At 42.2% G+C, this 23,321-nt stretch overlaps 1 protein-coding gene across 1 annotated transcript in view; it reads right to left on the bottom strand.

The window, feature by feature from the left end:
• Positions 1-23,321, bottom strand: part of TMC7 (transmembrane channel-like 7) — a 60,715-nt gene that overhangs the window by 22,167 nt on the left and 15,227 nt on the right. Inside the window, exons 4-8 of the mRNA XM_006892714.1 lie at positions 21,904-22,071; positions 15,425-15,507; positions 6,264-6,409; positions 4,219-4,366; positions 2,786-2,959 (exon numbers count right to left, since the gene is read on the bottom strand). Of these exons, the coding sequence (XP_006892776.1) occupies positions 2,786-2,959; positions 4,219-4,366; positions 6,264-6,409; positions 15,425-15,507; positions 21,904-22,071 (719 nt within the window). The remainder of the gene's footprint in view (positions 1-2,785; positions 2,960-4,218; positions 4,367-6,263; positions 6,410-15,424; positions 15,508-21,903; positions 22,072-23,321) is intronic.

Genomic DNA, 23,321 nt, shown 5'->3' with positions numbered 1-23,321 from the left:
CTTTCAGTTTTGTTAATGTTTGTTTTATGTATTTTGCTGGTCTTTTATTTGGTGCATAGATATTTATTATTGTTATGTCCTCTTGTTCTATTGAAAACTCTACATCTTCTATATCAACAGGAAAACAATTTTCAAGGACTGGTGATCTTTTCCTGAAAGGGCATAGCTAGGAAAATCATGCAGAATGCAGTTCTATTCCGTGACAGGGACACAGACGGTGTGTCACCATGAGTTACAACTGATTGGACATCACCTTGTTTGGTTAATAATTCACTTATATGGGAGCTCTGGGGGCTAGTGTCAAGAAGTTGCACTGCAATCCCAGAGGGGCACAGTTCAAATCCACCATATATTCTGCTGGAGAAGGAGGGGCAATCTCCTCCTGTACCAGTCAGATCTGATTTGACAGTACACACGCACACAAAATAATAAAAAAATTTAAAAATATTCACTTGCAGGAGACCTGATGACCCTCGGTGTCTAATATAATGTAATCACCTCCATAATGAGATCTGCTAAGCTTTGGTGGCCTAGTGGCAAGATGCTACCTTGAATCCCAAAGGCATGTGGTTCAAATCTACCAGCTGCTCCAAAGGAGAAGGATGGGCAATCTCCTTCCATGCCATTAACTGCCTCTGAAAACCCACGAGAGGGTCAGCTAGGGGTCAGTTCTGACTCGATGGTACACAACAACAACAACAATAAGATAAAAAGCTGATCAGTTAAAGGGAATTTTCACGGGAATGAGACTGTTCCCTACCTCTCTGCTTAATCAGGATCCTAAATTTAGCTTGTCATCATCTGGTCTCTGATTCTTTGCACTGAGTCAGTGACTTGCTGTCTTACCTGTCAATAATGAATTCATTAGCCTCCACAGCCAGCAGCCGGTTATCTGATTTGCTGGTTTTGAGTTCATCACATCCTGGAAGTATGCTAGTCAGGAGAAAACTCCAGCCTGACATGACCCATGGACTTGGGATTTGCCGACCTCTACAGTTGTGAGAACTATTTCCTTGAAGTAAATCTATATATAGTTTTATTGGTTTTGCTTCACTAGAAAACTCAGCCTAAAACAATCAATCTCCTTCCCACCAGCTAGGATGTGTACATGGTGGTGAGCTATCTTGTACCATGCACACTAAGGACACCTAAGGGTCTAGAAGACTAAGATCATGTCTGAGGATGGCAGATATAAAGTATAAAAGGAGCCTGGGCCACTGGTGACTGCATTTATGAAATAAGAGTCACTAAATCAAGAGACAAATTGCTGCACACCCATGTTTATCGTGGTTTTGTTCACAATGGCAAGGAGTTGGTAACAACCCAAGTGCCCATAAACAAACGAATGGATAGAGAAGCTGTGGTATAATCACACAATGGAATACTATGCTGCATTGAAAAACAAGGAACTCATGCAATATTATTCAAAATGGGCTCAGTCACAAAAGGAAAAACACTTGTAAAACAGGACTGATCTTGGGGTTGGGGGGAGACTGAGAAAGATGGGTTCAATAATGTATACTGCATTGAAGCAGATGAGGGAGAAAACGGTTTTAAAGGGATATGTGATTAGGTATTTTTCTCATGACAGGAGTCCAGAGCGAAGGCTACATGGTGGAGTGGACCTGGGGAAGACTTTTTCTTTTACTTTTCCAAGAGGGTAGTGTACTATGGGGGAGGGTTGGGAGGGGAGAAAAGTGCAACAATGAATGAATGGGGGGAAAAGAGAGAGAGACACACACACACACACACAAATTGCATTGGGAAAGTCAGATGTCAGGGACCTCTCCGGAGTACTTAAGAGCAATAACGTTAGTCTGGAGACCAAGACCACGGTGTGCCTGATCCAGGCCATAGTCTTCGCAATTGCTTGCTATGCATCAGAGAGCTGGACAATGAGTAGGGATGATAGAAAGAGAATTGGTGTCTTTGAGGTGTGGTGCCGGAGAAGAGTGTTGAATATACCATGGACTGCTAGGAGAACAAGCAAGTTCATCCTAGAGAGGGTGAAACCAGGCTCCTTGGAGGCAAGGATTCTAAAGCTTTGTCTGACATACTTTGGACATGTTACAAGGAGGGACTGGTTCCTGGGGAGAGACATCATGTTTGGGAGTGTGGAGGGACAGCACAAGAGAGGAAGACTGTCGATGAGATGGGTCGATTCAGTAACTGGGGTAATGGGGGTAGCTGTGTTACAGACAATAAGACTGGCATAGGATAGAACAGGGTGTAGACACATAGGGTCGCTAGGAGTCGCAAGCGACTCAACGGCACATGACAACAACAACAAACCAAATTAAGAGGTTTTTTTTTAAAAAAAAAGTTTTAAAAGAACTTGCTGTTATTTTAGGTACACTGAGGCTCCACCTAACACATAAAAGAGTCAGGAACAAAATCCAGTCAATTTGGCTCAAGAACCAGAATAATAACAACTGCCATATTGAGAATTCTGGGAGGAATTCTGTATGTTTTAATTTTTTTTATGATGGTACCATCAAGTCAGAACTGATCCTCCAATGGGTTTTCAGAGGCAGTAAATGACACAGGAGGAGACTGCCCATCTTTCTCTTGCAAAGTAGCTGGTGGATTTGAACCAAGATCCTTTGTGTTGACAGTATAATTCCTTACCACGAAGCCACCAGAGGTGTCACCTCTGATTTTTCAGTTTCTGTTATATGAGCCAGACTTGGATCATCATATGTAAAGCAGAAATAATGACAGTACCTACTTTACAGATGTGCAAGGCCAAACAAGAGAAAAAGCTCATTTTTCACAGGGTACTTACTTTTTTCTTGTGTTCTTGGGAAAATACAGTTGCTTTATAGATTGAATAAAAGCAGCCTGCTAAAACAGCCAGGACAATGCCGTTCAAAAACAGTCGTAAAGAGTAAAACCGTATCGTTTCTTCTGAGGTCCTTTCTGCTATCTTCTGCCGTATTCGCTCTTCCTCCAGGTCTGCCTGAGGACCAGAGAAAACTTTGTAAGCTCTGGGATGGACGGATGTTCAGAGATGAAATCAGAGATTCTTCATATCCCTCTTCAACTGTCTTTTAACATTTTCCTTATTCACTTTCCCAAAGATGCCTTTCTAGTCTAATCCAATTAATTCTCATGTCTAAAGATAACCTAGAACCTCCTACTTAAGACTGCAATTGTTGTTGTGGTGGTGGTGTCCCATCGAGTCAGAACTGACCCATCGCTGACCCCTCAGCCAGTTTTCAGAAGCAGTAATCAGATGGGAGGAGATTGACCCTCCTTCTCCCACAGAGCAGCTGGCAGATTCGAACTGTGTGCCTTTGGGATTGCAGTGCAGATTCTTACCACCAGGCCACTAGCAGGCCCTAGACTGCAATTGGAATTAGGCTTGGAAGTAAATATCAACTATAAGCTACTCAAGGAATTATTTCTATGTAGTAATTTCTTTGAACAGCATATGGATGATTGAATATTTTTTTTTCTAACCCAACCTGCAAGTCTCTGTTAAAAGGAGAACCTTATCATGTGTTCTCACTTAATGTAATAAACTGCTTAGTTTATCTGGACCAATCCCTTCCAACTTTATTAAAATTCGGATTGGTTTATTGTCTCCTATTTTTTTTGTGGTTAAGAAGCTATTATTCCTTTTCTTCATATGAATATGAAAACTCTGTTTTGTTTTACGTTCTCCCCACTCCACCCAACCATCACAGAAATCCCTCTTGAGTCTTTTTTTCTCCTGATATCAGCAACATTTATGTCAGGTCTCATCAAGTAGACAAATAATAGTGGAGAAATGGAAGGGAGCTGGGGGGAAAGCACCATTGACTGTTGGGTTCCCAACAACCTTTCTGCCCCACTAAGTCCCCAGGCCCGCCATCACGCTTGGGCTACGGTGAAAGACCCTGTATGTCGTTCTCCACAAAAGGTGTTGTTAGTTGCTATCAAGTCAACGGATGCATAGGGTTTTCTTGGCTGAGATCATAACGGAAGGTCACCTGGCCAATAGTTCAAGGCCCTGCCATCAGTACCTTCAGTACCTTGGGTGTGAATCATCAAGCTCTACATTTGCAGGTGAGCACCCGTGGTTCACACCTCCCAGGGCTGTTCTCTTGAAAACTACACAGGGACTCTCGCCAAGCCCCAGGAAGGCTGGGCTCCACCTAGCACCTTTGTCAGCTGCAAATGCGCATGCCCTGGTTGGAAAGGATGAGGCAAAGGGAAGGGGCAGCTGGCACTCACTCGGAGCTCGTACTGCAAGCTGCTGTGCTTCAGGTCTGCCATGCTTTGGTTGGTGATGCAGAAGTCCCAGCCGGCAAAGATTTTGTTGCAATAACTCTGGAAGTGCTCCTCACTCCGAACCAGGTTGACTTTGAACCCTTCCACAGAACTGACTCCAAAACACAGTCATTCTTAGAAGGCAAATATTGAAAACAGAGGCCTGCAAACTGACTTTGCCCAAGATTTTTTCTTTACAAGGCTGACAGGGCTGTGTGACCTGTGTATTCTGACATGCTCAAGTGTGGGGTCATCCCAAATATATGTGAATTTATTTCATTATTGAAAACCATTTCCTTTTATCCATCCACTAGCTTCCATCACAGCTGGAATAAAATCCCAATCATTAGCCTAGGAATCCTGAATGATCCAACTCTGTCACCTTTCTTCCCACAGGGACCATTATCTTTCTTTCCATTCAGAAATATACAAATCTCTGCTTCTGCCTCAGGGCCTTTGCACTTGCAGTTTCCTCACCAAAGGACCATTCTTTGCCTACTTCTTCTTACAACTAGCCCTTTCCCACCCATTAGGTTTCAGCAAGAACAGTCTCCCATATAGAAGAACCTTGATCAAAACAGGTGGGAGAAAAAGACAGACATTTCAAAGCCCACGGAAGCCAGATTTTCTAGAATGGAGACAAATCCCTGAAATGATGTTGCTGGGATCATCTTTAAACTTTGGGCTAAAAATTTCCCCTCGAATCATCTTAAAACCAAAGGGAATAGACCAAAAGCCAAACCCAGCACCATCTAGTCAATTCCAACTCATTTTAACTTATCTAACCAAGGTCTGCCTTCATCATTATGGTCTTTGAAGATCTATTTATACAGGATCCCAGTGCACCTGACACAAGCCGTGGCATTTTTCCATTGTTTCCTATGCATATGAAACTTGGACAATGAATAAGGAAGACCAAAGAAGAAGTAATGCTTTTGAATTGTGGTGTTGTGAAGAGTATTGGATAGACTCTGGATTGCCAAATAAAACTGTTTTGGAGGAAGTGCAAACCAAGGTGCTTCGTGGAGGCAAGGATGGTGAAACTTCACCTCGCAAGCTTTAGGCATATTAGCAAAAGGGGCCTGGCCTTGGAATAAGACATCATCAGAAAAGTAGCGAGTCAGACAAAGAGAGGTAGATAGATCAACAGAGTGACCACAACAATGGGCTCCAGCATGACAGAGGTGAGGATGGCGCAGGACAGGGCCAGGTTCTTATCTGTTGTTCTTAGGGTCACTAGAAATCATAATTGACTTGGCAGCACTCAGCATCAACAGTAACAGCATCCGAGATCAAATGGGCAAATGGAAAGACCAGATAAGCACCTCAGAGATCAGTAAGAACGTGTTCACAGGAGAAGACAATCCAGATAAAGAAGGTAGGCACGCATGTATATCTGGAGGAATGGCATCAATGTCACAGAAACATAACTACTGTCATGGGGTATGTTTTGCTGTGTACCTCTTCAGAAACAAAAAACAATTATAATAATACAATAAAAACCATAATGCATGGGAATGATTGCATGAAATAGAATGTGAATGAACTATAGTGTGAAACACAAGAAAATCAGAGATGTGGGGGTCCTTACTCTGGACTGTTCTTAAATATGGCTACATAATCATCCTGCCTATAATTTGGACTGTATTCTTTCCATATGCCTTGAACCACTCAATTCCCATCTCACTGGTTACCAGAATTGGGTTCTGCCACTTATAACAAGAGAAACCTGACTATCATCCACCCCAGAGCAAAGATAAAGTCAGGGCATGATGTTGGTGAATGGGTTTGCTTGAAGACTCCATCCAAGTTGCTACTTTTGGCTCTCACATCCTGGCCTCCCTTCTCGCCTGATCTCATCAGTCTCCCACACACTCACAACCCCTTCCCCATGAAGGCCACCTCTGGACTCTCTGCTCATCCACTGGACAATGGTTCCCAGAATCCACAGATCTCTATAGACGCCAGTCATCACAACAGTGAAGAGAAAATGACAAGACAAGCTTTACCTTTTTACTATCCACAGAAGACTCAGGGCCAGGTAAGCAACAGTGCTTACCAAATAAGCCAGAGGCAGACCGTAGGTGAAGTTCTGGAATTGTATCCCATCAATCGTGTAATGTCCGTAAAATAGGCAGGTATCCTCCAAAAAACCCTGAAACAGAGTCAAGGGCATTAGGTTAGATGAGCAATTCCACTGTACAAGAGCAAGAGAGCAGCACCCAATCGTGATGAAGCACTATTAAAATCCCAGGGACCAGTACAGTCTCAAAGGTACAGGGTATGATCAGTTGGTGATTAGGGAATATAACACTGAAAAAACCGGAGTGTTAAAAATATACTGAAAAGGACACCAAATGCTCTGCTGGGGCAATCTCCTCCCATGCCAGTCGACGGTACACAACAAGAAAAAAAACATGAAAAGGAATCTGAACATGAACAAAGACCAGTTCCATTTCCGTAGTATCAAAAAGAGCTTAAAAAACACTGAGAGGTCAATTTAACAAAAGTCTTATGAAATGTTGTGAAGCAGGAGTGACATCCACTTCCTAAACCAGATACCTCTGGAAACTACATATTCTCTAAACTCTACAAACTCTCTAAATGTATAGAAATGATTGTAGTTATAGAAGAGAGTTATGTACAGAAATGATGTTAGTCATAGAACTGAGTTCAGGTCTTCTGTGTAAAACTTAGTCTCAGTCATATTCTACTTGATGACACGTAAGCACTGCTAAGTGAAATGAGTGCTGTTCTATCTGGAGAAACACTCCTCCACTTTGTACATCACTCTTTGTCAATGTGTCGTAGGAAGTAACCTGAGTTGCTGTGATGCTGAACCTTGTACCATTGGGGTATCAAATACCCTAACGGTTTCCCAATGTGGCCAGTGTTTGATGGAGCTCCCAGCTGTAAAACAGGTTTGGAAGCAGGAGTGGCATTCATTTCCTCAACCATATGCCTCCAGAAACTCCATGAACTTGGAGAAATGGTGATAGTTATGGAAAGACATTAGGTAGGTCTTTTGTTCACAGAGTCACTATGAGTCGTGCTCAACTTGATGGCAGTCAACAACAACAACAATTATGAAATGTATATTCTAAATGCCATTGTTTAAAGAAATGAAAAGAACTAAACAAATGAGATTCATATTTGTGCCCATTCTGGTGATACAATAAAGCAGAAATTATAGAACATTATCCTTAATATCCTTAATATCACACACAAGTAAAATCTTGTTGAAGAAAACAAAACAAAATAGCTGGACCAGGAACTGCCGGAAATTCAAGCTAGATTCAGAAGATGATGTGGAATGAGGGATACCACAGCTAACAATAGGAAGATCTTGGCTGTATGCAGAGAATAAAGATGCTTCCATGTGTTTTAATGACTTTGCAAAGGCATTCAGCTGTGTGAAAAAGAAATTATGGACTACATTGTAAAGAAAGTGATTCCTGAACAATTAACTGTGCGCCTGTGGACCCTGTACATAGACCAAGAAGCAAATGTTTGAACAGAAAATACATTATTGTTTAATCAGCTAAGGTGTACCTTAAGGTTATATGTTTTCTCAATACCTATTCAATCTGAGGAGCTCTGGTGGCTTAGTGGCAAGAAGTTGTGTTGCAATTCTGAAAGCATGTGGTTCGAGGCCGCCAGCTGGTCTGTGGGAGAAGGATGGTCAATCTCTTTCCATGCCATTAACTGTCTGAAAACCCACTGGAGGGTCAGCTATGGGCTCTAAGTACACAACAACAACAGCAACATTCTATCTGAATGCTGAGCAAGTAATCTGAAAAACTGGACTAGATGAAGAAGAATGTGGCATCTGGATTATAGGAAAACTCATCAACAACCTTTGATATGCAGATGACACAACACTGCTTGATGAAAGTTAATGAGGGCTTGAAACAATACTTATGAAGAGCAGCCTTTAGTAAGGATCACACCTCAAGACAAAGAAAACATGGAGCCTTATGTCATCCTTATTCACCAGCCAGCTCTCAGGTGCATAGCAAGTGACTGAAGACCAGGACCAGGCATACTCCCTGGTAACTCTGCCATCTTTCCTGTGTCTGCCTCTTCCTAGACCTGGTGTGAGGTTCATACACAGGTGTGAGAGGACAGTCCCCAGCAGGTGACCTTGAAGGCACTGCTGGAGTGATAGTTCCCTCACTGGCCCTGTGTCATTCACCATTTGACATTGGACTCAAGGAATTCTTGATTCTCCGACTGTTCTCTCTTGTCTCCCCGACCCTCTCCATTTCCTCCACAGGTCACTTTAATAATAAAATAAAATTTTTAAAAATAAAAAAAAACCCTCAACACTCATTAATGTCAAGATGGAACCAACCCAGAGCTCACCCTCCACTGGGCTTCCTAGGCTGTAAATCACACAGGAAGAGACTGCCCATCTTTCTCCTCAAGAGCTGCTGGGTGGCTTCAAGGCACTGGAGAGGCGTGATCTCTGGGTCCCTTAAGGAGTTCTTTAAGTCAATGAAAGGACTGTGATGGTATAAGAACACTACTGTATAAAGGTAAGGGAAAGCTTACACACAGAATCATTGTTGGATGGTTTCTAGTGTTGGAAAAAGAGGGAGATAGAAGTAAAAATTACCAAACCATTAAGTTGGGTGAAGGGAGAGGCAATAAACAGCAAGGGTTTGATCGGACACTGTAATACATTCATTTACTCAATTTTCTCAATTACTCAATTTCAATTGTTATAGAATGAAATACGTGTGAATGAGCAAATTAAATTGTGAATAATTATGTTATAAAACAAAATTACTCTGAATGATTGGATAAAAAAACAGTATGATTTGCAAGCAAATATTCACTCAAATAAAAAGAAATATAATGACATATTATAATAGGCAAAGACATTGCAAAGGACTCTTTGTTAAAGTGCTGAAGAGCAAGGATGTTACTGTGAGGACTTAGTGGTATTTTCAACTTCCTCAGAGGACTACAGCCTTCAATCAAGAAAATAAAAATCTTCACCATCAGACTAATAGGCAATAGCATGATGACAGATGGAGAAATGACTGAAGTTGTCAACGATTTCATCTCACTGGGATCCATAATCAACACAATTGATACCAGCAGTCAAGAAATCCAGGAACATAGTACACTGGGAAAATCTGCTGTCAGGAACCTCTACAGAGTAGTGAAGAGCAATGATGTTAGTTTAAAGACTAAGGTGTGCCTGATCCAAGACATGGCTTCTCAATTGCTTGGTATGCATCTGAGGGTTGGACAATGACTAAGAATGACAGGAGGAGAATCATTGCCTTTGGGTGTGGTGTTGGAGAAGAGTATTGACTATACCATGGACTGCCAAGAGAATAAACAAGTCTGTCCTGGAGAAAGTGAAACCGGAGTGGTCCTTGGAGGCAAGGATGGTGAAATTTCATCTCATATTCTTTGGGTATGTTGATTGGAGAGGTTCGTCCTTAGAGAAGGACACTATGATGGGAAATTTGGAAGATGAACATAAGAGAAGAAGATGCATTGACAGAGTGGCAATAGCAGTGGGATATAATGATAGACCAAGGTTCAGATCTACTATTGATAGGGTTGCTATGAGTTGCAGTTGACTCAACAGTACATAACAACAACGATGTATGTATAGAAATGCTGGATCAAGAATAAGGAAGACTGAAGAATGAATGCCTTTGAAAGGTGATGCTGGCTAAGAATTTTGCTTATCCAATGGACTGCAAAAAGAAAAAGATCTCTTGGAAGAAGTGTAGACAGAATGCTCTTAGAAGCTAGGATAATGAGACTTCATCTCATATACTTTGGGCATTTATCAGAAGGGGCCAGTCCCTGGAGAAGAATATAATTCTTGTAGAAGATCACAGAAAAAGGGGAAGAATCTCAGTAGGATATATGGATATATATGTCCATATGTATCTTATGGTATCATTCATATCTATCTATCTATCTATCTATCTATCTATCTATCTATCTATCTATCTATCTATATCTCACATATGTATTGATTCAGTGACTGGAGTAATGAGGGTAGATGTGTCAGAGAGGTGAGGTTGGCTCAGGATAGAGCAGGGTTCAGAGCTGTTGTACACAGGGACGCTATGAGTCACAGGTGACTCCATGGCACATAACAACAACAACATCCTATATTTAAGAACTCAAGCTTATCACCAAGTTCATTTGACCCTACTGGAAATCTATACTCAAGTTCACCAAACTCTCTTATGTTAAACAGTCCTTGTAAGGAAGATCATGTATGGTACGGTATGTCATTATGTGGAGATCTCCAAATGGCATCTTCTCTGGTGGGTTGCGATTCAAAGAAACAGGGCCAACAGCATTCTTAGGATTTGATCTCATTTTTTGTTCATACTGGTTGTGTGATGTTAGCAGAGTCTTTGGACATTTTCTGCGCTTCTGTTTTCTTATCTGCGCCGGGAACACTAACAAATTCATCACCGCCTCTGACAAGCCCTCAGAGCTGTTTTGAAGAAAATGGTAGATCAGCGATGCACAAAGCACTTTTTAAAAAATCAAATGCAGTGGACAGTTTTAAAAGTGTATCTGGAAAAAAATGGTATCGGAGAAGAGTGCCGAGTATTCCATCAAATGTCAAGAAACTAAACAAGTCTATCATGGAGAAAAGTGCAACTAGGGTGCTCCATAGAGGTGAGGATGGTGAAACTCAGTCTCACACACTTTGGGCATGCTGTCAGGAGATACCAGTCCTCGGGAAAAAAGACACGATGCTAGGAAGGGTAGAAAGTCAGCGAAATAAAGGAAGATAGATCCTCAACAAGATAGACTGACACAGTGACTATAACAATGGGCTTGAGCCCATAGAGGTTGTGATTATGGTGCAGCACAAGGGAAAGTCCAGATATCAGAGCTGCTATGAGTTGTATTCAACTTCATGGCACCTAATAACAACAACGTCATCATCCAAAAAAGTGGAAGTTAAACGACATGACAGTTCTACTACGCTACATTTCAGAGAGAAATTTTACAGCAGGCAGGTCTGAGGATGTGACCATTCAAGTCCAGTACAACCTATAATTTTAACCCAGCACCTTTAAAATTTATATTCAAAATCTGAGGTTAACCCAAGGGTTTGTGATAGCAAATGGGCACTACTTTGTCACGTGCACCAAAAATTATTATTAATTACCAAATTATTATATTGGAGATGTTTAAATGTATCTGGAAGGGTTTCTTTACTGCTTTTTTTTTGCACAGAGAGGTACATGATAGATGATAAACTAAGACAAATACACGACTAACTGCTCTTAGAAAGGAACTCTATTTAATTCTGATTTACATAAAAATTTTACTTGGCAAAACCAGAGGTTTGTATAGTTTGGTGGGTAGATGGAGGGGGTCAAGGAAAAGCGAACAATCAAGGCAAAAAGACAAAGTAATGATTGGCGAAAAGACAGGGTAATGATGGCCAAGGTTCAATGGTTATTGATTTTATGAAACACAATGCATGACAATGATTGTATGAAACACGGTGTGAATGAAGGACAGTGTGAAATGCAATGCATACTGAATTTTGTAAGTAAACCAATTAAAAATAAAATAATGGAGGCGGGGGGAAGAACTTGTTTGCAATCCAGGAACTACATGTATTTGTATTTCTTAAGAATCTAGAGCTATGCTTCTTAACTAAAGACATTTTGTGACCAAGAAAATATTTGGCAACATCTGAATATGTTTTTGACTGTAAAAGCTCAGGGTTGATGCTGGTGAGGCTACAGGGATCAGTGGGTAGAGGCCAGGAATTTTGTTAAACACACTACAAGGCATAGGACAAGCCTGTGGAGAAGGACTTCTCAGCCCCAAATGTCAAGTGAGACTGGCATTACTCAGCTGAGTTTGACATGTGGATTGACACAGCGATCGCAACGATGGCTTGCTCATGGTGGGGATTATGGGGACGACACAAGATAGGGATGGGTTCCATCCATTGTTCATGGGGTTGATATGAATCAAAGTCAACTTGATGGTACCCAACAGCAATACCAAATGTCAACAGTGACAAGGTTGGGATACCCTGCGGTAGAAGGAGGAGAGAGCCACCTTCCACATTGAAATCTTACCTGGCCAAAGAGCAACTAAAATTGGGATGAAAATAGCACATGCGCACAATCATGTTTTAGGATACTGTGTATATCATGGGCTGTCAAAAGAATAAGCACATATGGCCTGGAGACAGTGCAAGCAGGCTGCTGCTTGGAGGCAAAGATGGTGAAGCTTCACTTCACACACTTTGGGTATGATGTCAGGAGGGGCTAGTCCTTCGAGAAGGACCTCGTGCTTGGAAAGGTGGAGGGTCACTATAAGAGAGGAAGATCCTCATCAAGAAGGACTAACACGGTCATTGTAACAATGGGCTCAAGTGTATCAGAGATGAGGAAGACGGCACAGAATAGGGCAATGTTCCGATCTGGTGTCCATAGGGTCACTATGAGTCGTAGTCAACTTGACAGCACTTAACAATTGAGGAAGGATAGGGAGCTCTAGTGACCTAGTCAAAGGTGGGCGATTTTAATCTGTGGCTCTCAGGCCTGGTTTTAATTGTTTTTGGACAAATATTCTTCTAAGTGGACTAGCCCTGGCCTGCCAATTTGCTGTACAGAGGTAACTAGTGGTTGCTGTGTGTGAGGCTAAACACTGTGACACTGATGTGTCAAAGTGATAATGGTTACCCATGGTGGACAGTGTGTGGTGGAGCTCCCAGATTGAAACAGGTTTGGAAGCAGGAATGTCATCCACTTCTGAAATAACTTGCCTCCAGAAACTCTATGAACTTAGAGAAACAATGAAAGTTATACAAGTATTCAGGTCTTCCGTTCATAGGGTCGTTATGAGTCATCTACGACTTGATGTCACTTTACAACAGTTGAGGTTCCCAGTCCTTGGGAAATGACATCATGTTGAGAGAAGTGTAAGTCAGAGAAGAAAAGAAGGTCCTCAGCACGGTGAGTTGATATGGTGACTGTAACAAGGGGCTCGAGCGTGTAGCAGACTGTGGAGATGGCATAGGATAGGGCAAGGCTTAGATCTGTTGTTCATAGAATTGCTGTGAGTCATAGAGAGGAGTTCTGTTGGCCTAGTGGATAGAAAGTGATGCTACCAAGCCAAAGGTGAGTGATTTTAATCTGCAACCCTCAGGCCTGGTGTTAATTGTTTTTGGTCAAACATTCTTATAAGTGGAACAGCCCTGGTCTGTCAATTTGCTGTCCAGAGGTAACTCGTGGCTGCTGTGATGCTAAACACTGTGACACTGATTTGTCAAATGTGATAATGGTTACCCATGTTGGACAGTGTTTGGTGGAGCTCCCTGATTAAAACATGCTTGGAAGCAGGAGTGGCATCCACTTCTGTAATAGCTTGCTTTCAGAAACTCTATGAACTTGGAGAAAGGATGAAAGTTATATGAGTGTTCAGGTCTTTGGTTCATAGGGTCGCTTCGCTATGAGTCTCCTATGACTCGATGGCACTTAACAACAACAGTGACCTAGTGGGTACGGAGTTGTGCTGCTAATCTAAAGGCAGGCAATTCGAATCCAGTAGCTGCTCCATGGAGGAAAGATGGGCAATTTCCTCCTGTGTGATTTACAGACTCTGAAAACCCACTGAAAAGTCAGCTAAGAGGACAGGGTTCACTCTGTTTTAGAGCAAAGTGTGACCTGAGATTTATAAACTTCCACAGGACTCCAGAGAGGCCCAATGATGTTGTCTATAGTGAGCTGTGGGACTAGCCCAAAGATTGTGCTTCTTCAGTGGTTCAAACCCACCAGTGGCTCTGAAGGAAAAAGAGGGAAGTATCCACTTGTTATCATTTACGGCCTCGGAAACCCGATGGACAGTCATTATAAGCCGAACGACTCGATGGCAATGAGTTTGAGTGTTAAAGGACTGCAGGAATGTAATTCCTTAGGGAGCTCTGGGGTCATAGTGTCAAAAAGTTGCACTGCAGTCCCGAAGGCACGCGGTTCAAGGCCACCAGCTGCTCTGTGGAAAAAAGATGAACAATCTCCTCCCATGCAATTAACTGCCTCTGAAAACCCTCCAGAGGGTCAGCTATGGGTGGGTTCCAGCCCTATAGTACACAACAACAACATGTACATGTGCACACGTCTACACACATCTGAGCATAATTGGTACACATGGTAATGACAGGCATGTGTGTGCTGGTGTGTGTCAAATGTATGTGAGAGTCATTTCTGGGGAGAAGAGTCACGCGTTTTACCAAAATGGTTTATGAAAACGAAATCAACTCCTGTCCAGTCAATTCTGGCCACAGCGACCTTATACAACACAGGAGAACGGCCCCACAGCATCTCCAAAGCTGTAAGTCCTTACACAAGCAGACTGCTCCATCTTTCTCCTGGGGTGCAGCGGGTTGGCTTCAACATAGACCTATTGGGGTGCGGCCAGTACTTACCCACCGCACGACATGGGCTCCCCTTCAAAGCAGTCTGTTGTGACGTGCTGTCAGGTTGAAATCACCTCATGGCTGACCTTCCAGTGGGTTTTCAGAGGCTGTATATAACATGGGAGGAGAGTGCCCCACTTTCTCCCACTGAACCAGTGATGGTCTCGGACCCCTTGTTTTGGGGTTGGCAGCACAACTCCATACCAGTAGGCCACCCTTCAAAGCGGTCTGTTGTCGTGCGCCATTGAGGCAGAACTAACTCGCAGCTCACCCTCCACTGGGTTTTCAGAGGCTGTAAATCACACGGGAGGAGACTGCCCATCTTTCTCCTTCTCAAAGTGGTCTAAGATTCTGAAATGTTAAGATTTTTCAATGTCAAAGAATTAAAATACACTCAGTCTGGTTTCATTGGTCCAGGGGAGTACGTAGGTAGCAGGAATTAAGAGAAGGCTGATCACTGAAAATGAGCAGGCGTAGCTCCAGTACATTTTAGCCGGGGCTCAGTGAACAGAATCCTTGTTTTTGTTCTTGTTATAGCATTGGGTCAGAACTGACCCCATAGTTAAGCCTCCAGCAGGTTTTCAAAAGCAGTAAATCAGACAAATCCCACCTCTTAAACCTCAAAACTGCTGTTTGGCTCTCTCTGCAGACAATAAAGAAACAATTTTTAAATTAACTCATGTTCAGTATTTTGAAGCTCAACTATACAAAATCGCATTCAATACTTACAGTGCCAGAAAGCAAGTCTATGATATAACTGTAGAAGTAAATGAGGCCAGACCTGCTAACTGGATATATTCTACACTGTATATCTGCAAGAAACAAAAACAAGAAAGAAAATCACTGGAAATGGTTTTGATTTCAGGGTTAGTTTTTTTTTTCCTCTATAATTTGTCTACTTATATAAATATATAGGGAGTCCTGGTGGACTAATAGCAAGAAGCTGTGCTGCAATCCCAAAGGCACGAGGTTCAAGGCCACTAGCTGTTCTGAGGGAGAAGGATGGGCAATCTCCTCCTGTGCCTCAACTGCCTCTGAAAACCTGCCAGAGGGTCACCTATGGGTCAGTTCCAACTGTACAGTACATAACAACAACATATATTCTATTTGTTTATATATGCATGTGTCTGATGACCTGAGGGTAAGGAGAGAGTTGAGCAGCTAATCCAAAGGCTGGCAGTTCAAATCCAACAGCTGCTCCATTGGAGAAAGATGGGCAATCTCTTCCCATTCTATTATAGTCTCTGAAATCTTGTGGAAGGGTCAGCTATGGGTCGGTTCCAATTTGATGGTACAAAACAAAAACAACAGCGGGTAAGGAGTTGTTCTGCCAATCCAAAGGCAAGCAGTCTGAACCTATCAGCTGCTCCTCAGGAGAAAGATGGGCAATTTCCTCCTCTACAATTTACAGCCTCTGAAAACCCACTGGAGGGTCAGCTGTGAGTCAATTCTGACTCAAGCGCAGTGAGTTCAGTTAAATAAGTACACATTTTCTCTTTGTGTATTTTCTCTTTTGGGCTATGTGACTGCTATGTGACATAAATATGATCTCATTTTAAAGCCATCTAATTTAAAACCTTTCTTTTTTTTTTGTGCCGAAACCCGGGAACGAACCATTTAAAACCTTTCTGATCACTTGCTATGCATTTGAGAGCTGGACAATGAATAATGATGAAAGAAGTGAGGTCTTTGAGCTGTGGTGATGGAGGAAAGTACTGAATATCCCATGAATTGTCAAAAGATCAAACAACTATGACTTGGAGTAGGTATAGCCAGAGTGTTCCTTGGAGGAGGATGATAAAGCTTTGTCTCACATACAATGGACATGTTACTAGGAGAGGCTATTCCTTTGAGAGGGACGTCATGCTTGGAAGGACAGAGGGTCAGTGAAGGAAAGAAAGACCTTCAACCAGGTGGACTGACACAATGACAGCTGCAATGGGCTTTAGTGTGTCAGGAAGTGTGAGGACGGCACAGAATAGGACAGGGTTTAGATCTGTTGTTCATAGGATTGTTATGAGTCACACTCAACTCAACAGCACCTAACAATCACAATTTAAAACTATCTCTGTTTGCATGTGTGTACAAATACTCATGCCATTGTTACTCAGCAAATACCTTCAGATATCAACCTAGAAATGTTTTTTAAATCCAAAGTCTCTGCAAATTTTTATTAAAATTAATAATAAAAATTAATAATAATAAAAACCATAAATATAGTCTTAACTTATTTTAGATAGTTATGAGTTAATAATTTTTATTTTATTAGAAGTTGGTTAACATTTCCAGAGAAGGATATGTCTATAACTAATAAAAAAGTTGAAAAATGTGCCTCTGTTATATACTTTGTAAGGAGTTGTACTTCTAACCCAAAGGGTGGGTTGTTGGGTTTTTTTGGTTGTTGTGGAAATGTTTTGACAAAGGTTTCAGGGACACGCCCATCTCCCCTCTGTATCAAGCAGCTACTGCTGTGTAACAAACAACTTCAACATCTTAGTGCGTCAAAGCACCAGTATTTGATTTCTCACTCAGGGAAGGACTCTCTGCGAGATGGACTGACACAGTGACAACCACAATGGCCTTGAGCGTGACTGAGATGGTGAGGAAGGCGCAGGACAGCGTGAGATTCAGACCTGCAGTTCACAGGGTCTTTCTAGGTGACCCCACAGCACATCATAGCAGGGCTGCCAATCACATTCATTTGGTTAGGTTAAGTCAGCTTGAGGCTAAATTGGGCCGGATGACAGGCTTTCAATTGGGCTCACATCTGTCACATGTCACTTCATTTTGGGGGTCTGGCTGAAGGGGCAGGGCTTTGTGTGTATGTGTGTGTGTGTGGGGGGGCTTTTCTCTTTTAAGACCCCAGGAATGCAACAGAGTAAGTCAATCACACAAAGAAACTTCAAAGTAACACTATGATTTTCCAAACAGTCTGCACAGCCAACATCAGTGGAGTAGAAGTAGTTTCCACCCATGGTGAGAAACCTGCAAAGCCACTATTACAGAGATTGCTGAACTGGAGAAACGAACCCCTTCTTCTCTGGTCTCCAGTTCTCTCTTTGTTAAAATGAAGGAGTTGAACCAGTTCCTCCCAGAGCCAATTTCAGCTCTGACTTTTCCTAATTATAGCATGCACATGCCTGTCTATTTCCCCAACAAGCATTTCCTAGTCTCTCTGTATAAGATTCTCAAACAAAAATTCCCACCACAGGACTGAGAGACAAATCATAATAGATGGGGTAAAGACTAAAACTATCAATGATTTCATCTTACTTAGATACATAAACAACACCCTTGGCACCAGCCGTCAGGAGATCAGGAGATGCATTGCACAGGAAAAGTGTGCAGTCAGTGACTTCTCCAAATTGTTGAGGAGTAGTGATGTCTATCATTTTGAGAATTAACATGCACCTGATTTAGACCATGGTCTTTTCAACCATTTACTATGCATCTGAGAGCTGGATAATGACTAATGATAACAGAAGAAGAACTGATGCCTTTTGAGTTGTGGTGCTGGAGAAGAGTATTTAGCATACCACGGACCACCAGGAGAACAAATAGGTCTGTCATGGAGAATGTGAAACTAAATTTCTCCTTGGAGGCAAGGATTTTGAAGCTTTGTCTCACAAACTTTGGGCACATGGCCAGGAAGGACCAGTCCTTGGTGAAGGACATCATGCTTGGAAGGGTGGAAAGCACAGGAGAGAAGACCTCAGATGAGATAGATTGACACAGTAACTGGGGCAATGGGGAAAGGTGTGTCAGAGTCAGGTGAGACTGGCTCAGGACAGAGAAGGCTTCAGAGCTGTTGTAGACAGGGTTGCTATGAGTTGCAGGTGACTCGGTAGCACATATCAACAACAACAATAACTTTAAATTGCACAGGAGGCAAGTGCCCATCTTTCTCCTGTGGTGCAGCTAGTGGATTAGAAACACTTGCCTTTGGGTTGGCAGCACAACTCCTTATACACTAAGCCATCAGAACTGCCTTTTTTTACTGTTGTTGTTATGCACCGTCGAGTCATTTGCGACTCATAGCGACCCTATGTACAACAGCCCTAAACCCTGTTCTATCCTGTGCCAGTTGCACTGCCTCTGACACACCCATCCCGATTATCCCAGTCACTGAATCAATCCATCTCATAGAGGGTTTTCCCCTCTTGCACCATCCCTCCACCCTCCCAAGCATGATGTCCCTCTCCAAGAACCTGTCCCTCCTTACAACATGCCCAAAGTATGTCAGACGAAGCCCCAGAATCCTTGCCTCCAAGGAGTTGCTTGGTTCAACCCCCTCCAGGATGAATCTGTTTTCTTGGCAGTCCATGGTACATTCAATACTCCTCTCCTTTTTTACTAGTTAAGCTAAATTACTATTTGGGTTTTAAATTACTTCAGGGGATATTTTTTGTTTAAGTGTTAAAGATAATCTCAGAGACATGGTTTCAGGCATTCAGCCATCCTTTGTGGCTTCAAAAAGTCTGTTGTTGTTAGGTGTTGTCGAGTTGAGTATATAACTCATAGCAATCCTATGAACAGATCTGAACTCTGTCCTGTCCTGTCCTGTGCCATCCTCACACACTCTGACATACTGGAGCCCATTATGCAGTCACTGTGTCAATCCACCTGGCTGAGGGTCTCCCTCTCTTTTGATGACCTTCCACCTTTCCATGTACAATGTCCCCCTCCAAGGAGTAGCCTTTCCTAGCAACATGTTGAAAGTACGTGAGATGAAGCTTCATCATCTTTGCCTCCAAGGAACACTCTGGCTGCACCTTCTCCAAGACATATCTGTTTATTTTTGGTTTTTTAAAATTTTATTTTATTAATTTTAATAAACATTTACACAGATTTTGGATTTCTATTCATTGAGGTTATGGAGAAACTGGAACCCTTATTCACTGTTGGTGGGAGTGTAAAATGGTGCAACCACTGTGGAAGGTGGTATGGTGCTTTTCCAAAAAGTTGCAAATAGAGATATCATTTGACCCAGCAATTCCACTACTGGGATTATACCCTGTTTGTTCTTTTGACAATCCATGGGATATTCAGTGCTCTTCTCCAACACCACAGTTCAAAGGCATCAATTCTTCTCTCATCCTTATTCATTGTTCAGCTCTCAGCAGCTTAGCAAGTGATTAAAAAGACCATGGCTTGAAACAGGTTGAAGATCTAGGGTCCACAAAATTTAAAATTCTGCCTGTATCGTCCCACTTTTCATCAGGATTCTTGTATGAAATATTTCATTGAGATATTCAGTAATCGTTAACTGGGCACTACAGTTCTTCTGATCTCATGACAAAGCAAAGATCACACATTCCATTTCCTCCTCCTTGTCCCTTCTTATTCCTCGGGAGCTCTGGTGGCCAAGAGATAAGGAGTTGCCCTGCCAACACAAAGGTATGCTGTTTGAATCCACCAGCTGCTCCTTGGGAGAAAGAAGGGCAATCTTGTTCCATGTGATTCACTGCCTCAGAAAACCCACTGGAGGATCAGCTATGGGTCAGCTCTGATGCAACGACACACAGCAACAGCCTCCTGTTCCTGACGCTGCACCTTCTTCCTTTGTGGATCCAGCTAGCGTGCCTTGATGGTCACTTGCAAGGTTTTAAGACCGCAGGCATTATGCACTGAATAGGGGGTTCAACAAAAAGGCTAAACTCATTATGAGACCAATAAACTGAGATGTCCCATAAAAATATGACCCTAAATCTCCAAACCAAAGAACTAAATCTCACGAGGTATCTGCTTGTACAGAAGTTGTCACAGCAACTAGTTTTTTCAGTCAATTCTGTAAACATCTATCATACAATTTTCTCTGGGCTTACATCTGTACTCAAGCAGATTTTCGGGCCTTTCTTCCATACCAGAGAGCCAGTGGGTGGTTCAAACTAGCAACCTTTAGGTTTGTAGTTGAGGGTGAGCTAATTGTGCCACTAGGGACTTTCTTCCTATAGCTCAGGGATTGAAAGGTTACAGTGGGTCAAATCCGACCAGTCACCTGCTTCTGTAAGTAATTACTGGAGGACAACCATGCCCAATCATTTAAGTTTTAACTATGTTTTTGCACTACAATAAAAATAAACCAACCAAAAACCCATAACTATTGCTATGAGTCTATTCTGATTCATTGTGACCCTATAGGCCAGAGGAGCATTGTCCCCATAGGATTCCCTGACTAAACATCTTTACCTGTCAACAGCGTCATCTTACTTGGATCCACAATTAACAACCTTGGTACCAGCTGTCAGGAAATCAGGAGACACATTGTACTGGAAGTCTGTAGTGAGGGATCTCTCCAAATTATTGAGGAGTAATGATGTCAGTTTGAGGACTACAGTATGTCTAATTCAGTCCATGGTTTTTCCGATCACCTGAGAGCTAGACAATGAACAAGTATGCATCTGAGAGCTGGGCAATGAATAGGGATGACAGAAGAAGAATTGATGCCTTTGAGCTGTGGTGTTGGAGAAGAGCAATGAACATCCCATGGACGGCCAAGACCACCAACATTTCTTGGGAAAAGTATAGCCAGAGTGCTCTTTGGAGGCAAGAATGATGAGGCTTTGCCTTACAAACTTTGGTGGGCATGTTGCTAGGAGAGGCTATTCCTTGGAGAGGAACATGATTCATCGAAGGGCAAGAGGGTTGGCGAAGGAGAGGAAGACCCTCAACCAGGTGGATTGTTACAATGACTGCTGCAGTGGGCTCTAGAGTGTCAGGAAGTGTGAAGATGGCACAGGATAGGACAGGGTTCAGATCTGTTGTTCACAGAGTCGCTATGAGTCACTCAATGTCACCTAACAACAGCAACAACAATACATCTTTACGGATGCAGACTGCAATAGTTTTTGTCTATGAAAAATATCTGTGGGTTCAAACAGGTAACCTTTTAGTTCACAGACAAGTGCTTAACCACCACTACTAGGGAGGATTTGTCCTTGACCACAGTGGCTGTCAACAGTCCAAAGGTCGCTCTATTTACTTGGGTTCTGGAGTGTAGACAACATGGAAAGAAACCACCATCAACTCTGGATGGACATGTACTATGACTAAAATAAACCTGGTGGTTGCCATGTTCTGAGAGTTCGGGTATCTCTGGTTTCTGCAGCCTCTTCTAGCTCATCCAGACTGAAATAATTATAAGACTGAAACACTCCTAGAAAGGGAAGCTAACAGAGCATCCCCACAGTCAGGTAAGCTCTACTCACCCACAGTTCTGGATGGAATGAAGATAAAAGTGCTGTTGGTGATCTTGTATTTGGTGAGCAAGAACGGGAGCAAAACCAGCAGAAAGATGATGAGAAAGATCACCAAATTCAGAAACACCAGGAACCGCAGGAAGGAGAAATAGGACTGGATCCCAGTGCCAAACTTCCCTGTGGGGAGGAAAGAAAGGAATTCAGATACACATTAGAGTTACAATCAGCCAAGGAGCTAAGACAAGAGGGGTCTTAGCAGGGAGCCTGAAGAAGTAGTACGGTTTCAACTGCTGGGTTTAGGTTCTATTTCCCAGTGATTTAACCATTCGTATGAAGATCGAAAAGAAATATGAAATCAGCTTCTTGAAAATAGGGAGGCGGAGGGAGGAAATTGTGCAAGAATGAATCAAAATGAAAAAAAAAAGAAAAGAAAGGAAAGGAAAATGGGGGAGGGGGAAAGGAGGGGGAGGGAGGAAAATGTATAATAATGAATGAGTGAAAAATCTAACTTTCCTGTGTAAATGTTTATTAACACCAGAGTATATAGATATATATATGTGTATGTGTGTGTATATATATGTGTGTGTGTGTGTATATATATATATATGTGTGTGTGTGTGTGTGTGTGTGTGTAAAGGAAGCTCTGGTGGCCTAGTGGCAAGAAGCTATGCTGCAATCCCAAAGGTAGGTGGTTCGAAACCCCTAACTGCTCCATGGAAGGATGGGTAGTCTCGTCCCATGCAAATGACTGCCTTTAAAAACCCATCGGAAGATCAACTATGGGTCAGTTCTGACTCAATGATACACAACAACATATATATATATATGTATATGTAAGTGTGTGTGTGTGTGTATATATATATAGTTATGTGTGTGTGTATATATATAGTTATATATGTGTGTGTGTGTATATATATAGTTGTTGTTGTTTATATATATTGTTGTTGTTGTTATTGCAGTCAAGCACGACTCATAGCGACCCTATGAACAAAATGCCTTTCTATATAGTCATCGTTTCTCTAAGTTCATAGAGTTTTCAGAGGCTTGTGGTTTAGGAAGTGGATGCCACTCCTGCTTCCAAACCTGTCTTAAATTGGGAGTTCCACCAAATACTGTGCACCATGGGCAGCCAGTATGGCGGTTGGCTCCCAATGGCACAAGGTTCAGCATCACAGCAAACCCAGATTACCTCAGTGGAGAAAATTGACAGAAGATATATCACCTAAGAGGCCATACGTCACCATTTACCTTTTCAACCACAGGGGACAGTGAGTTTATGTTAATGGAGAACAACTTTAGAAAGAGAGGGTGGTTCAATTTGAAGCATGTTATCAATGTCACTGAATTTTAATTTTTTTATTTTATTTTAATAATTTCAATGAACATTTACAGAGATTTTGGATTTCCATTCATTCATTGCTGCACTT

This window comes from Elephantulus edwardii, unplaced genomic scaffold (assembly GCF_000299155.1).
Source record: "Elephantulus edwardii isolate Elephantulus edwardi_28Jun2011 unplaced genomic scaffold, EleEdw1.0 scaffold00117, whole genome shotgun sequence".
Classification (NCBI taxonomy): domain Eukaryota; kingdom Metazoa; phylum Chordata; class Mammalia; order Macroscelidea; family Macroscelididae; genus Elephantulus; species Elephantulus edwardii.
The sequence above is the reverse complement of the archived record's forward strand: the minus strand, read 5'-3'. Positions and strand labels throughout refer to the sequence as shown.